Source organism: Amphiura filiformis, chromosome 16 (genome assembly GCF_039555335.1).
Source record: "Amphiura filiformis chromosome 16, Afil_fr2py, whole genome shotgun sequence".
Lineage (NCBI taxonomy): Eukaryota > Metazoa > Echinodermata > Ophiuroidea > Amphilepidida > Amphiuridae > Amphiura > Amphiura filiformis.
Genome location: NC_092643.1, coordinates 4,988,759 through 5,005,228, shown reverse-complemented (window position 1 = coordinate 5,005,228; position 16,470 = coordinate 4,988,759). Strand labels below are relative to the sequence as shown.

General features: G+C 37.2%; 1 protein-coding gene across 1 annotated transcript in view; it reads left to right on the top strand.

Moving 5' to 3' along the window:
* The window catches only part of LOC140136461 (rotatin-like), a 166,819-nt gene that overhangs the window by 116,174 nt on the left and 34,175 nt on the right, over positions 1-16,470 (top strand). The window contains exons 40-41 of the mRNA XM_072158184.1: positions 3,616-3,713; positions 4,223-4,300. Coding sequence (XP_072014285.1) covers positions 3,616-3,713; positions 4,223-4,300 — 176 coding nt within the window. The remainder of the gene's footprint in view (positions 1-3,615; positions 3,714-4,222; positions 4,301-16,470) is intronic.

Genomic DNA, 16,470 nt, shown 5'->3' with positions numbered 1-16,470 from the left:
AGCGACTTACAAACATCTGCAAATTAGAGACTATGGCTCAAAATGTTTTTACAAGCTTTTAACCCCCTGCCATTCTAACATTGCCTCTGATTGGTCAATCACATGATATCTTCATTTTAATCACCAATCAGAATGGAGCTTTGCAAATAATTCATCTCAATTTTTTTGTGTGGTAAAATTATTCTAACAATGTTGCTGATTGGTCCAATTGATAATAAAAACTCCTTTTTGACCAATAGGCAGGTAGTTCTCATGGAGTTGAAAAGTGCAAAAATAAAAACATTGAAACCCTTTTTTGTTGTACAGTAGTTCTGCAATATCTGGAATTGTGAGTACTTGCACGTATCATCATCAATATGCCTTTTGCCACAATTCTAGGCATATATCACTCAATCCACTGCAAAACAAGAGACTAATAGGTTGTAACCAAAGTTGAAAAGCTAGTAATAATTACTTGACTTCCTCGTAAACACAACGATTACACGCTTCCTTAATTGCCTATAATTCATTCTTAATCTAGGAGAAGTCTCATATGTGCAAAAAACCGTACTGATGTGAGTATAGTCCCACCTTCAAGTAAAGTCCTACCCCAAATTTTTGAAAAATTTCAGATATTGTCAAAAAAATTTAAAAATCCATTTTAAAATCATTTTTTTAAAGATTCGAGTATAGTCCCACCCCAATTTTGAAAAATGTTCACCCAAAAATGGGATGAGACTATACTCGAGTCAGTACGGTGTAAATGGAACGCACTCAAATATAAAGATTTTGTGCTTTGGGGATTTTTTTTTAATGATTTTTTTTGCTGTATGAACTTAAAAGCAGTCATTGGCTAAAAATGGGTTGAATTTGACTGATTTATTAGATAATAATCCAGAAAATGTTTAGATTTTTCAAGTTTTCAGTGAATTTTAGGGTAATTTTGCCCATTCCAAAATTTTTCCTGAACAACCGACCCACTTGGCAAGTCTGTTGGCCTGCTCATAGAACAGGTTTTTGCTTTTTTTTCATTGCGTAATGGCACAATTTTGAGCCAAATAATGTAATAGTCAATTTTCATGATGCTTGTCATTCATGAAATTATTGAAAAAAGGTCCAATATTGTACAAGTAATAAATTTGGGTAAATTTATGCTTCGTGCCATAAAGATGTGCAATAATTAGGGTGTGTTTTTTCCTAAAATCACCCACCGCATAATAAATCATTGGAAGCCTATTAAAGTTTCCACTGGCTGCAGTATTCTTATTGCTTAGAAGATTTTTCTGTTCCATATAAATTATAGGTGACATAAAAACAAGAAGTACTTTGTAGAATAATCTGAGACTAGTCTCAGGAATAATGATGGAGTGCATTTTCATTGAAGCTTTCAATATTTGCTGCAAATCAGGGCTGCAATAACACTTACTCATTGCCAATTGAAAGTGGTAAACTTGGATCCAGTGTAAAGTTGTAAATTTTAGTCTTGTAAGTAAAATGTCACCTGATCTTCCCAATTTTCCTAAAGCGCAATGGGTGCTTCCCTACCCTTAAAGAAGTCAAGATTTGACACATCTGACCTCGTAAATCATAAGACAAATAAAATAAGAAAAAACATAGCCAGCAGTACTTAGAGTATCCTGCCTACGGAGTTCATGATCACAGTCTTAACTTAACTCTCATGTTCAAAAGTTTGGGGTGTAGCCCCCCCTATATATTGCTAACGACATTTACCCCTAAGGCTTGATGTATAGCTTTCCACTGAAATAGCCCATAATTAGCTGACCCACTGTAGGGCAATAGGCAAGTTGTCCACACAGTTTAATTCAGGGCAGATTGAAATTTTGGTGAGCAAGTGCAATTCAGGATCCTCTTTCAATGTGTGTGCAATTACTATGGCAGTGGAATTAGGCTTGTTTTGTACAAAAAATGGGACATGGTCCAAGATAATATAAACCACAAATTGTAGTAAATTGTATGGGATTTAACAATTTGAGTCCTTGCCAAAATAGTATGGGAAAGAAAAATTACTTCTGTGTTAGTGTAATATGGTGGTAGTGCAAGGTCATCCTTTAACACAGATACTTGTTCACACAGTCCCTTCCCACTAAGCTTAACACTAAGTATACCATGTAAACAGCATTGTCAGAGTTAACACTGAATGATCGCTTAGTGGTAGCTCGCTACCACAGAGATTTCTCTGTGGTAAATTGTTTGTGTTAAGCTTCATGTTAGTTAACACAATACTTGTTCAGATGGGCACTACCTCAGAGGTAGCTTAGAGTTAGCCTAACACAGACTTAACTCTAAGCCCATGTGAACAAACTTAGTGTTAACAGAACTGTCCTTGTTTCATGTTTGAAGAATGGATGTATAGTAAAATATCAAGTTTGGAAATCGTTGTGATTTCTTAAGAAAGCTTCTTGACTATATTATGATTAAAGTAGGTAATGGGGATACGCATCCTGCGCAAGAACAAATAAACAGTTACACAATGGGGAACGATTGCTCGCTACGAGAGGAAACAGAATATATTAAATTTGGTAAACAGTTAATTCTTTCTTATATTATGATTAGCAGAGCATGGTGTATAGTAGTGTAGTATTAGGACATGGGCTCTCTTATTTGCTCACATGCCAGTGATCTGTACTATCATGTAGTTTGCAGTCAGTTTTAAAAAGAGTAGGGATGTAATGTTCAATCCATCATGGGGCTTTTTGGAAGTTCTAGACGGGATCTTTGGCAGTGCACAGTGATCTTGATGGAAGCATAGATAGTGAAGAATTTCACTATATCTATGATGGAAGGCATTATTATATATCCTTACTACACTGAAAAAAAGATAACACTGCCATCTAGAATCAGCCTAATTAAGAATGGACAGTTTAATATTATCTAGGAATCATCAGTATGAGGAAAACGCATGAATAATAAGCCCAAATGTATGAACATTTTTAAGGGATCCAAAATGAGCGTTTATTGCGTTTCGACAGTATTTTCTGTGGGACATGAGAGCACCTCAGACCTATCGAATTGCATTCTGAATACGAAGCATGTCTATCTGATATCAAATAATTTTCATTTTTTAAATCACAATATAATACAAATTTTATGACAAATTATAAAAATTTGATATTTTTCAAATTTTGATATATAACAGTCCTCGAAAGTAAATTATATAAATCTAATTATATATTCTTAAAGTGTATGTAGCAGATAGCAAAAGACAATCAATTGAAAATTTTCACCTTTCATATTGAAGATATTGATTTTTTCCCAAAAGACCTATTTTTTTTTGGTGTTTTGGGAAAAAATCCATATCTTCAATACGAAAGGTCAAAATTTTCAATTGATCGTCGGCTTTTCATCCCACCTACATACACTTTAAGTATAAATCATCAGATTTATAAAGTTTACTTCAAGTACTGTTAAATATCAATTTTAATGATTTGCCATAAAATGTGTATTAAATTGCTAATTTCAAAAATCAAAATTATTTGATATCAGAATGACATTCTTCATATTCAGAATGCAATTCGATATGTCTGATGTGCTCTAATGTCCCAAAATAAATACTGTCCAAACGTTCATACCCCAGCCCTTAATGTGTTTGATATTTTTAATGTCACATTTGTACAGGTGGTCTGGTTGAATCAACTGTTAATTGTATGAAAGATATTCACAGCAAGTTATCTATGGAAAGTCTACATATTAATAACAAATCCAGCAAGAAGAAGGTAAATATTCCTTGTCAGTGCTGTGAATTGATATAACTATTACATTTTATGAAAGAGGATAACTGATTTTATACAATTGACTTTATGCTGTATTGTATTGTTTTGCAACCCACTAAATGGCAGTGCAATTTACAGAATTGCATTTTTGCAATCAAATTTGTTAATTGGTTAAAATAGAATGCAGATGTTTACAAACAACTTGAGACAATAATATAAAATACTCAAATAATTAAAGGATGAGAAAGTGACAATTCTGATTTGCATTCTCCCTTTGTCTGTTCTCACGTTGCTGACCAGAGTGTTTTTCAGTGTCTTGGATGGGATTTCAATACTTGGTAGTGCAAGTCTTGCGTTGCCTCAACAATACTGAATGAAATGATACCCATAATATGCATTTTTTGAAGAAAAAAAGGACATTAAGTAAGTCTGAGTAGGGTACTTTTCTAATTGTTTATTTAATTCTCTAACCAGTTCCTAACTATTGTGTCATTAATTTATTTCCATTGTAGGAGGAGCCGTTATTGTGTGAGTTATCAGATCAAGTTCATCTATTGGATTGCTTTATGCTTGGTAACACAGATGTCAAGGTACGATTATTATTGTTATTAACAAACATTTTGCAATGAGAAAAATCCTTTTAAATTATGCATCAGAAGCAATTTTAAACAGGCGTCTTTTTAGGAGTCTTTTTGAACGTGTGTATAGATGTGTAGCTACAAAGTTATCAGGCAAAGTATTCCAAGAGTGCCATGTACACTGTACTTACAGTATGTCCAGCACCTCCTGGGAGATACTGAAGGGATGCTACAGCCAAATAAAATTGTTTTACTAGCCCAAGATTGCAACAGTTGGATAAAACTTGTAGTTGCCTGCATCGCAGCTGATTGCCGATGATTCCATAGCTTAGGTACGGCTGCATAAAAAGTGTAATCGCCATATGAAGATGACAAGACTTTAGGAGAAACTGACACCACAGTAAGATATTGGGATTAGGGTTAGGATTAATAGATTAGGATAAGGATCAATTTATGGTTGGGTACTGCTAGCACTGGTATGACTTATTCCAAACAACTTATATTTGCCTTTGTGCTGAAGCAAAATGCATTTGAAAACAGTCAACCAAGTTGAATTACATTTTTTGTAAAATTATACATTGGTTGAAGAATTGTCATGAGATTCACACAGCTTTAAAATAGCTCATATATGGATAGCTTTCAACTCGCTTCTGCTGAGTCTTTGTCACTCCAACTTGTCATGTGAGGGCACTATTGAGAAGTCTTGTCCAAGATGGTGACCAAAGATTCCACACGAATCACAAAATTGCACATTGATTAAAGAAATCCGAGATTCACACAGATTTAAAATATGTCACATGTATGTAGCTTTTAACTTGCTTCCTCTTAGTTGTTGTCACTCCAACTTGTCATGTGGGGGCACTGTTGAGATGCCTTGTCCAAGATGGTGACACCCAAAGGTTTCACATGACTCAGAAGAGAGACAAAAATATGAATCAAATACTGGACTCACCAACGATTTTTTTCAGTAACGTTGGGACCCGTTCGCCCCGGGTCTTCATCAGACTGCGCAGAGACTTGACTTATGGTTTGGTCACGTGATGGTAATCGGCAAGGAAGTAGTTTCACGGTGGGGTCCCAGGCATGTGATAGCAGGAAGCGGAGGCCCCCCTTCTTGTTGAGTGCTGGCTGCTCAGCTCTTTCCCGGATGGATTCTTTCACTCCCCTCTCAAACCACCTCTCCTCCTTGTCGAAGATTATGATGTCGTCGGCATTGAATTGGTGGCCAGAGAGTTTTGAATGGGTGAAGACTGCGGAGTCCTGGTTTTCGTGGAACTTCCTCTCCGGTGTTGATTGAAGCGAGCTTTAATAGACTGTTTTGTCTCTCCTACATAAGACTGGGCACAGCTAGTTTCAGAGCATGTGAGTCCATAAACTAGGTTAGACTGTTTGTCTTTTACGTGCACCAGTTTGCTCCGTAAATTATTAGAGGGCTTGTAGGAGGTAGCAATGCCGAATGACCAAACCATCAGTCAAGTCTCATGCAGTCTGATGAAGACCAGCGAACGGTCGCATAGCGTTACTGAAAAAAATCGTTGGTGAGTCCAGTATTTGATTCATATTTTTGTCTATTTTATACTACTGGATGACTCAAAACATTCATAATCTTGACTCAGTAAAGAGAGTTGTAGATGGGTGGTATGTAAAACATTTTGCTGAAGCTGTTGCATCAGATTTGTTTCATAGTGTTTATAGTGTTGCTAAAACAAAGGTAGCTGCTACATACTTGTTTGGCCAATATGCCCATCTTACTCCTTTTGCTTGATCATATCACACCACATTTGTTTAAAATTCTTTACATCTTGATTTTAAAATATCCTTATGCTTCCCAAAACACCAGCACTATCTTAATAACCAGATCAAGTGATACTCAATTTGCACACCAGTGTAGAAATCTTTGAGTCTGCATTATAGGCCTATATGAATTCAACAAGGAACAAAATACGAATTTTAAGATGTGAAGCAATCAGAGCAAACGTTAGAAAAATGCAAACCATGCATTAATTGTGTATAATTGCATGTGTACTGTGTTGCTGTGTACTATGCACAGTCATGGATTTCTTTCTTGTGTATGAAATAGGTTAATAAATGCGTATCACTAGTTGCTCGAAAAATTGTACAAAATATGCACTTGTACTGAGATGTTGATGCATCTCTCCCTGTGGGGCGCATGCATTAGACTTATTAAGGTCTCAGTACGGGTGTATTTTTTCAAGCGTGTGGATCGGATTCCAAATGAAACCATCTACAATCTGACCAACACCACTCCACTGGTTGCCAGATTCAAGATTCATCAAATCAAATTTCTCGGCCATATTATATACTGTGTCTTGAAGATGACGAGCCTGTGGAAGAATATGCCCTTTATATTCCATCACACGGGAAGAGGAAACCGGGACGGCCGCTCACACTGTACTTACCGTATGTCCAACCCCTCCTGGGAGATACTGAAGGGATGCTGCAGCCAAACAAAATTGTTTCGCTTGCCCAAGATCGCAATAGTTGGAGAAAGCCTGCTCCGCAGCCGACTGATGATGATGACGGGTGTATTGTTATGTTCAATTTCACTCCCAACAAGTGATACGCATTTATTAACTTATAATTTTATAACAACTTGCAAAATTTGCAAATTCATAACTAAATTGTTTGTCTGATCTGTCCCATCCATGAACACTTCAACACATTTTACTCTGACCTGTTTGTCTCAAACCTTTCTGATTAAACAGATTTGGGTGTCGATTCTCTTGAGATCCAGGAACAATTACAGGAAAATTGTGGTTTGTAATTTAGGAAACCCACCCTAAGACATTGAGGATGCCTTGACAGTCTGTATGTCATGTACCAAATGGAAATGGGCTATTCGAGTTGAAATACATACACCCCCTGATGGAAGACACTGATATAAAATTGGACGAATTCAGCATGATACCTGAATTCTCGCTATTATAATAAGAGGCGCCGCCAGCGGTTTGCGATGTAATCGTGATGTATCATGGGAAAAGGTCGACATCCAAGTCCGCATAATCTGAATATTACCATGCTATTACATAGGAACACGTGACAATATTTTTTAGTTTGTCAAAATAAAGGTGTTACACGCGAATCGATACTCAATAATACTTAATAATGTGATTTGAAATGTGCACAATTAATTTTTTTCTCTATCGATTTGCGTGTAATACGGTTATATTGACAAACTAAAAAATATTGTCACGGTTCCTATGTAATAGCATGGTAATATTCAGATTATGCGGACTTGATGTCGACCTTTTCCCATGATACATCACGATTTTCCCATGATACATCACGATTACATCGCAAATCCGCTGGCGGCGCCTCTTATTGCGAATAGCGAGAATTTATTGGTTGAGCTCGAGTTTTATTTGAAAAGATTGATAAATTCAGGTATCATGCGAAAGTATGCACCCAATTTTATCATTATTATGTCTTCAGAATATTTTTTGGTCAAAATCATGATAAGAAAAACATAATTTTTGGCAAAAAATGTGGTTTTGCTTAAAAATGTGATTTCTGCTTAAAAATGTGATTTTTAGTACAAAATGTGATTTTGGAACAAAAATGTGATCTTTTGTCAAAAATTAATTTTTTATCAAAAATAAATTTTGATCAAAAAAATTTTTTTGGTCAAAAATGTGATTTTTTGGGTCAAAAATGTGATTTTGGTCAAAAATGAACCATGTACTCTATGAAGTGGTTACAGCTATGAAAAACCCTGTAGCGCCAGGCGACCGATACACAAATTTATCGGACAGCTAGGTTATGTACAAAGGTATAGGATGCCTAGGATGTATAGTGTAGGTAATTCTGAAGATATAAAAATGACCTTAATTTCACACAGGAAGTGTGAATTTCAAATAGGATGTGTTAATGGTCTACCCAGAAATCTACACTCCTTCAGTCCCTGCATGGAGGATTAAGGTCATGTCTTCCATAGGGGGGTTGGATTTCAACTGGAATAGCCCTGTACAGCTGTTGGATATCTTGCGGTTTACGACACAAGGGATTGTGGTATTTGAGACCTGCATGTAGCATATAAAACTTACAAGGTGCAAAAATGTGGTTTGAAATTTAGGAAATATCTGTGGAATGTAATAATAATGTTACATTCATGATAATATTATGGGTTCCGACCTCTATTATTTTACATGGAAAAATGTGGTTTAAAATATCTGTGGAACTTCTTAAATGTTACATGCATAATGCATGTTGCGTGTGGCTGATTATAAGTTTTGAATATAGGTGAACATATTCAGTGTTAATGACCCTCAAAGTCACTTGGAAGTAGTTTGAAATTTTGGAAGTAGGTGAAATTCAACAAAAGCTTAAATATCATATGTACAGGAAAATGGGTTGAAATTCAATCAATATAAATGTATATATCGAGGGTTGAGAGCCAGAAAGCCTATAAGAGTCAAAACTTGTCTCAAGTTTATATAAGGACTGAAAGTGAATTTGAATCATTGGCAAAAGAAAATATGATCGGGCTAGACCATGGGAAGAAAAACTGTTTTGTTTTGTAACAAATGTGATAATCATCAGTCGGCTGCGGAGCAGGCGACTACAAGTAGGTATATCACCTCAAAAATAATCGCAGCAGAAACGCGTTATTTAATGTTCCTACATTATTAAGCTTTATTAAAGCATCAAAAATCAAAAAACAGAATTGAAATCGGTCAATGCATTGTGATGTAATGTCAATTTAAAGATGCTCGTAGATGGAATGAAATCCTGCCACAAATGGCTGTAATGACAAAATTGGCACATTTCGAGATTTTGAAGGTTTATTTGGACGCTTGCTTGGAAAAACAGTGTTAATTTAAATAGCACATGTTAAATGCCTATCTTTCCTGACTTCGTTACAGAAAACAAAATAAAAAAATACATCATTGAATAATTATAATAAATTAATCAAATATACTATTTTAGCCATTTCGGCCAATCTGCAGACAAATTAAATCTCAAAAATGACTAAGTTCAGCTTATTAATATGCAAAATTGATGCCAATAGAAAACCGTACATGATATAAAGGTGCGGTTTTTTTTGCACATATATGTATACAACGTTCTTTCAATTGATAACAAAAATACACAAAAAGTAATTAATTATGCAAATTAGGTAATTACAGCTAATTATGTATTTATGCTATTATTATGCAAATTAGGCATGAGTAATTTTAGGTTTTTTTTCAATATTTAATGAACGTCTGTTCATTCATCATAAATCTTTTAAGTATGATCCTGTTATGAGGTTGAATAAATGAACTGCAGTTAATTATTTAAAAACAATACAAAAAAATTAAAAGTTTGACATTTTGACGGTGTCTGGAATATAATTTTCATTTTTACTGTAAACATGGTATGTGTCACCATTACTCAAAGCCAAGTCCGAAAAGTAAAAATTAAAATTCAGTTGCAATGAGACTTTAAATTAACATTTTGTCATCTGGATTAACACGGGAGGATAATCGGTAAAATGAACAGCAATTTACTGTACCGCGTATACAAAAATAGTATGGCCTTGGACACACACAATGGCTTAGAGCTATTGTGGTTTGGAAAATTACTCCCTAAAAAAACATTGATTAATGTTTTGCTTCAACTGGTTTTAGGGAAGTGTTTCATTTGTTGTCGACGGAATTAATTTACATGCTAAGAAAGATTAGTATTTCAGCTAAATGGTGGTAGTTCCTTTACTTCAGTAGGCCTATATTTACTGATTTATGAGCGATCTTCAAAAATCCATAAAAACAGGCAGTAGTTCTTAAACAAAACAATTTTTAATTTTGGGGGACCCGATGGTAGCCTCGGGAAGGCTTCACACACCATATATTAAAAATTCAAACAATTTGGATAAATGAAGCATATCAAGAAATTCATTTATAGACATGGATGTTTTCTAAAATTGGCCAAATTTGAAGCGCGCCCTTTTCAATTCACTGTTATGCTTGCATGCACAGTGTAGCAGAATTATTGTGCAGCCACTGTGACATACCTACTACAAGCTTTCTCCAACTAATGCGATCTTGGGCAAGCGAAACAATTTTGTTTGGCTGCAGCATCCCTTCAGTATCTCCCAGGAGGTGCTGGACATACTGTAAGTACAGTGTGCGCGGCCGTCCCGGTTTCCTCTTCCCATGTGGTGGAATATAAAGCGCATATTCTTTCACAGGCTCGCCATCTTCAAGACGCAGTATATGGCCGAGAAATTTGAGTTGATGAATCTTGACTCTGGCAACCAGTGGAGTGGTGTTGGTCAGGTTGTAGATGGTTTCGTTTGGAATCCGATCCACACGCTTGATGTTTAACATGACTCTGTAGCAAGATGTTGCAAATGCATTGATCTTGTTTTCCATGTCCTTGGTAATTACCCATGACTCGCACCCGTACAGAAAGACAGTAACACACGTTGTCTGAAACAGCTTGATTTTTGTTTCGATTGGCAGGGACGGGCTTCTCCAAAGGCGTTCCAGTTTCCAGAAAGCTGCCCAGGCTAGTGCTTTTCTTCTGTTGAGGTCTCCAACACGAGAGCCCATCTTGGAACCCAAATACCTGAAGTCTGTGACATGGTTGATGGTACTACCATAGACTTCAAGTGCTGGTTAGGCGTTACAATTTGCAGTCATATATTCTGTCTTAGGTGCGCTGATTACAAGGCCTAAATCTGCTGCTGCAGTTGCAGTCCTAGTAAGCTGTGACTGGGCCCGGTCTATGGAAGATTCCAGCAGGGCAATATCATCAGCAAAATCCAGGTCATTCAGCATCTTGGCAGGAAACCAGCTTGACCGACGTGGGTAGGTAACAATTCCAGCGTCAATTCCAGAAGTTGATTTCATCAGAAGGTAGTCTACCAGGATAATAAACAGGAATGGTGCCAACACATCACCCTGAAGCACTCCAGTTGTTACTTGAAAGGCTCTGAGATACTGCCATCTACCATAACGGCACTATTGGAGTCTTTGTAGAGCACCTGGATGGCATTGACCACAACCTTTGGTATTCCATAATGCCGCAGCACTGAAAACATGACGGACCTGTTGATGGAGTGAAGGCTTTTTGAAGTCCACAAAAGTGACTGTTAAGGGAATTTGGTACTCCTTGAAGCCTTCCATGATCCTCCTCAAAATGTGTATTTGCTGAGCACAGCTGCGACCAGATCTAAAGCCAGCCTGGTTGCTTCTCAGTAAAGGATCAATGTGGGGTCGGATCCTGTTCAGAAGGATCTTGTTGTACACTTTTGCGGCAATGGACATAAGCGAAATACCACGGTAGTTTGTCATGAGAGAGAGGTCACCTTTCTTTGGTAGAGGAATGATTACATTCGTAACCCATTGACGTGGTGGTGTCAGCGTTGAGAATACTTCCTTACAGAATTCGAGAATCATATCAATCATGCTATCCCCTTCTCCCTGAAGTGCTTCTGCAGTTATAGCACAGTCCAATCCTGCTGCCTTGTTGGTCTTCATGGCTGCTATTGCTTTGACTACTTCTTCACGAGTTGGGGCTCAGTGATAATAGGAAGATCTTCAACAGCTGGTGCAGGAAGTTCTGAAGCTGCTGTGCCACTGTCGTTGTTAAGGAGTGAGCTAAAATATTCCTTCCATTCCTCAAGCAGTTCATGGTCACTGGTTGGAGCTGATCCATCTCTCTTTTGACTTTCACCCCTTTCCTTGAGTTCTTCCCAGAAAGCGAGTGTATAATTTTCCAGGTGGTGGTATAATTCCCCATCTCGTCGGCCAGCTTCAGGTCTTCCATCTGCTTATTGAGGGTAGCAAGCTCATCAGATTTATAGGAGTTGTTAAGGCTGGTGCTCAAGTTCCTCCATCTTTCTCTAGATTGACGAGACTTTGAAATGGAGTACCGCTTTTGGCCTCATCCCTTTCAAGTTTAAGTCTGATGGTTGCATCTGATACCCAACTTGGTAGTCCGCATGGCTCTTGCTTTCCAATAACTTTCTCGGCAACTTCACCGACCGCTGTTTCCAAGGTCTCATACCTGTCAGAGATGGGTGTGGTGTCATCCATGCTCAAGATCTGGAATCTGTTTGATAGCTCCAGCTGAAATTCCTCCTTTGTATCAGGATCTTGCAACTTCTTCCAGTTGAATTTTGGTCTCTTGCAAGGTTTTCCTTTGCTAGTTCGCAGACTGGCAGCTAGACGGATGCTCACAATACAATGATCGGAGTCCACTTCTACTGAGTTGTATGCTCGACAGTTACGGCGAGAATTTACCCACTTGCTGTTTATTAGTATGTGATCTAGCTGTGCATGGGTTGATCCAGCTGGATGGGTCCAAGTCCAGAGACGGTTCCTGGGTTGCGGGAATCTCATCTGGGCCGGTCTGAGATTGTACTCCTGGCAGGTGTTGACCAGGCGCTCACCATTGTCATTTGTTGAATCATGGTAGCAATGTGGACCAATGACCCAAGGATGGGAAAGATGACTGTCTGTTCCTATTCTGGCATTAAAATCGCCGAGGATGAGATGGATGTTGTGTCTTTTCATACCATCCAGGTGGTCAGATAAAGATGAATAGAATTCCTCCTTGTCAGAAGATGTTGCGCACTCAGTGGGTGCATATACAACAGTGATGCTGAGCTGAGGGTTGCCATGGAATGTTACAAATAGTATCCTCTCGGAAACAGCTTCAACACTCTTAAGGGATCTAAAATGAGCGTTTATTGCGTTTCGACAGTATTTTTTGTGGGACATGAGAGCACCTCAGACCTATCGAATTGCATTCTGAATCTGAAGCATGTCTTTCTGATATCAAATAATTTTCATTTTTGAAAATCACAATATAATACAAATTTTATGACAAATTATAAAAATTTGATATTTTTCAAATTTTGATATATAACAGTCCTCGAAGTAAATTATATAAATCTAATGATATATTCTTAAAGTGTATGTAGGAGGGAGGAAAAGCCGACGGTCAATTGAAAATTTTGACCTTTCATATTGAAGATATGGATTTTTTTCCCAAAAAGACCTATTTTTTTTTTTTGGTGTTTTGGGAAAAAAATCCATATCTTCAATCTGAAAGGTCAAAATTTTCAATTGATCGTCGGCTTTTCATCCCACCTACATGCACTTTAAGTATAAATCATCAGATTTATAAAGTTTTCTTCAAGTACTGTTAAATATTAAAAATATCAATTTTTAATGATTTGCCATAAAATGTGTATTAAATTGCGAATTTCAAAAAATCAAAATTATTTGATATCAGAATGACATTCTTCGTATTCAGAATGCAATTCGATATGTCTGATGTACTCTAATGTCCCAAAATAAATACTGTCCAAACGTTCATACCCCAGCCCTTAAGACATCTGTGAATGTGCTTGGACATGACCAGACCAACTCCTCCGTGCCTTTGCTTGGTAGCAGAACTGAATGATAAAACCCAGTTCCTATCATCTGACCAAAGTTCATCGGTTGGGCTTGGTGTAATGAGACGATGTTCTTGAATTCGGGCAATGTCAATACCTGCATCAGCACAGCCCATGAATAGCTGATGCAATTTCCTTGTTGATTTACAGTACGGACATTATAAGTAGATATTACAAGAGGTTTGAAGGTAGACAGGCGACAATAATCAGGGCCAACAGTTCGTGATGGTGTGCCGCGTTCCCGCTGGTCCGTCATGAAGTCAACAGTAGACTGCCGCTCATCTACCCTCGGTATTTTCGAAGATTTGCTTGTAGTTTTCGTAATCATGAATTTTGCTGGGAATTATTTTGGTCCAGTCCCAGCAGCTTTACGGGTGATCAGCCCTGTTTCAGCTTATTTCTGGACACACAGCAGCCGAGATCTACCAATATGTAGTAGTTCGCTGATCTGGAACATGTTGGCCAGTGTTGGAAGGTTGACCAATGATGACATGTTCAACACCAGCCTAATGACCGTTGAGAAGTAAATCTTCCTCTTCCGCTCTTTGGCCCATGATGAAGATTTAGAGCCATTGGGATAGGCTACTCCAATATGGGCAAATTTTTTTTTTTTTTTTTTTTCACAAATGTGATAAACTCATTGATAATATACAGCCCAAACATGCCAATGCTGATGTTAGAATGTTAAAGATATTTCTGCAAATGTTCTTCATTTGTGGTTAATGACCCAGATCTCATTCTAGATTTTCTTTGAAATTTAAGTATTATTTGTGTCATTCAACAATACAGTATTGTCGATGTACCAAATATGTCAATCTTTTATTCAGATGCTGGTAGCGTTTTTCTACCAATCGTGGCTAGCAACATAGCTAGAAGACATTTCTCCCCTCTTCTGGATCTTTCGTCATTAATCCAAGGCATTTTCTCCCGTCTTCTGGATCTTTTGCTTGGAACAAATTTATGGATGCACTCCATGTATTTATCTTTAAAAACACTCATTGATGTTTTTGCCATGGAGGAGCTCATACCAATCGGTTACATGGAGTTCATTACAAAGACCGGTAAGATCTGCCTTGGGAGTATTGAAGAAATGTACCAGGAGGAAAATTTTGTTTAATTTTAGCAAATTTAAGACTGAAAGAAATACCTGAATGGTCAGTCGATAGCACCTATGGCATGATGAGGCCTGATATTAAGCACAGAGTCAGTATTATTTGTGTACAAATGATCAATTAAAGTTTCATCAAGCTGATTGTCCGAGAATTTACGAGTTACAAAATCAACAAGTTGAGTCATGTTTAAAGGGTCCCGACTTTCAGTGAGCAACTTGTATAACCTAGCAATAAAGTTGCCTTCAAGTCAAGTGCTTGTGACTTGACCGTTGACACTAGGGCATACTAGCGACTTATTGATCAGATATCGGCAATCGCTTTTGTGATAAATCTACGCTATGCCCCTAACAATTGCCTTGTTAGATATGCCGGATAGAATGTGAAATGATTTCATCAACCCAGTCTGTGAGGAAGTGGCTGGTTTGGCTTGCCATGCCTGGAAGAATTAGTGCCATATCATGACATTGTGTGGTTAAGATACAGAATATAGGCTTTCATGATAAGGAACATTGATGTTATCGTACTGGAAATCATTTTGAGGTATTGTCTTTTTGCCTTTTTGCCTTTGGCTTGTCATACCTGGATGAATTAGTGCCATATCATGACATTGTGCGGTTAAGATATAGAATGTAGGCTTTCATGATAAGGAACATTGATGTTATCGTACTGGAAATCATTTTTGAGGGTTTTTTTATGCCAATGACATTGCAAATATTTCACTATGTTATGTTGAAGTTAATGACTTTGATATGCAACATGATGAATCCATCTCAGAAATATATGTATTAATTTTTCTTTGAGCCTTTGCAGCTGTATCTGTGCCTTTGTGATTGGTGGAAGTGTGCCATTTGGCGTGTCATTCCTAGGTGAATTATTGTCATGCCATCAATGTTGTAATTGTTTTGAGGTATACCGGCTCTATTTGTCATTTTGCCTGATGCCAATCTTTTGGATGATGTTTCATGTGATATATTACGTGTTAATGGCCCTTGGATCATGTGACATCATTTACAAATTCTACCTGTCATTAAGGAAGTGTGCAATTATTCTGGGTGAATTATTGCCATACCATGACATTGTTTTGAAATTGTCAGAGTCAAATACTAAAGTTTGCTTGGTTTATAATTGGCAAAACAATGAGACTTATAACATTGTGTATTTATGTAGAACATGCAGTTGGGCACAGCACTTTGATCTAGATGCAAGCTGTGTGATGTATAACTGGCCCGCGCTTATGCAAATTTATGCTAGCATAAGTTGGAACTTCATTGACGCATGCAGTAACAAAAACCAGCATAAATTGAGGCTCAAATATTCCATTTTCTGTTTTGAATTCAATTTTTCCAGCAATTTGGATCCTAGAAGCAAAGTATATCACATTGACCCATAGAACACTACAAGACTTCTAGGTTCTATTCCACCAAACTTTGTTTTTGTTCATGTTAGCTCAACATATTGCAGGCCTAAACTTTCACTCGAGTTAATGAGAAAGAAAAAACTTTCACATGACACCAAAATCTGCATTTTGATGGGGTAAAGTAGGGGGATGAGGCTATAAATCAGGTTACCAACCTTTAATTACTTAATCTATTTGAGCAAGTTTTCACAGTGTTACTTTCAGTGACACCTTATCTCCAGGTTTTTCAAGTTTTCTTGTTCCT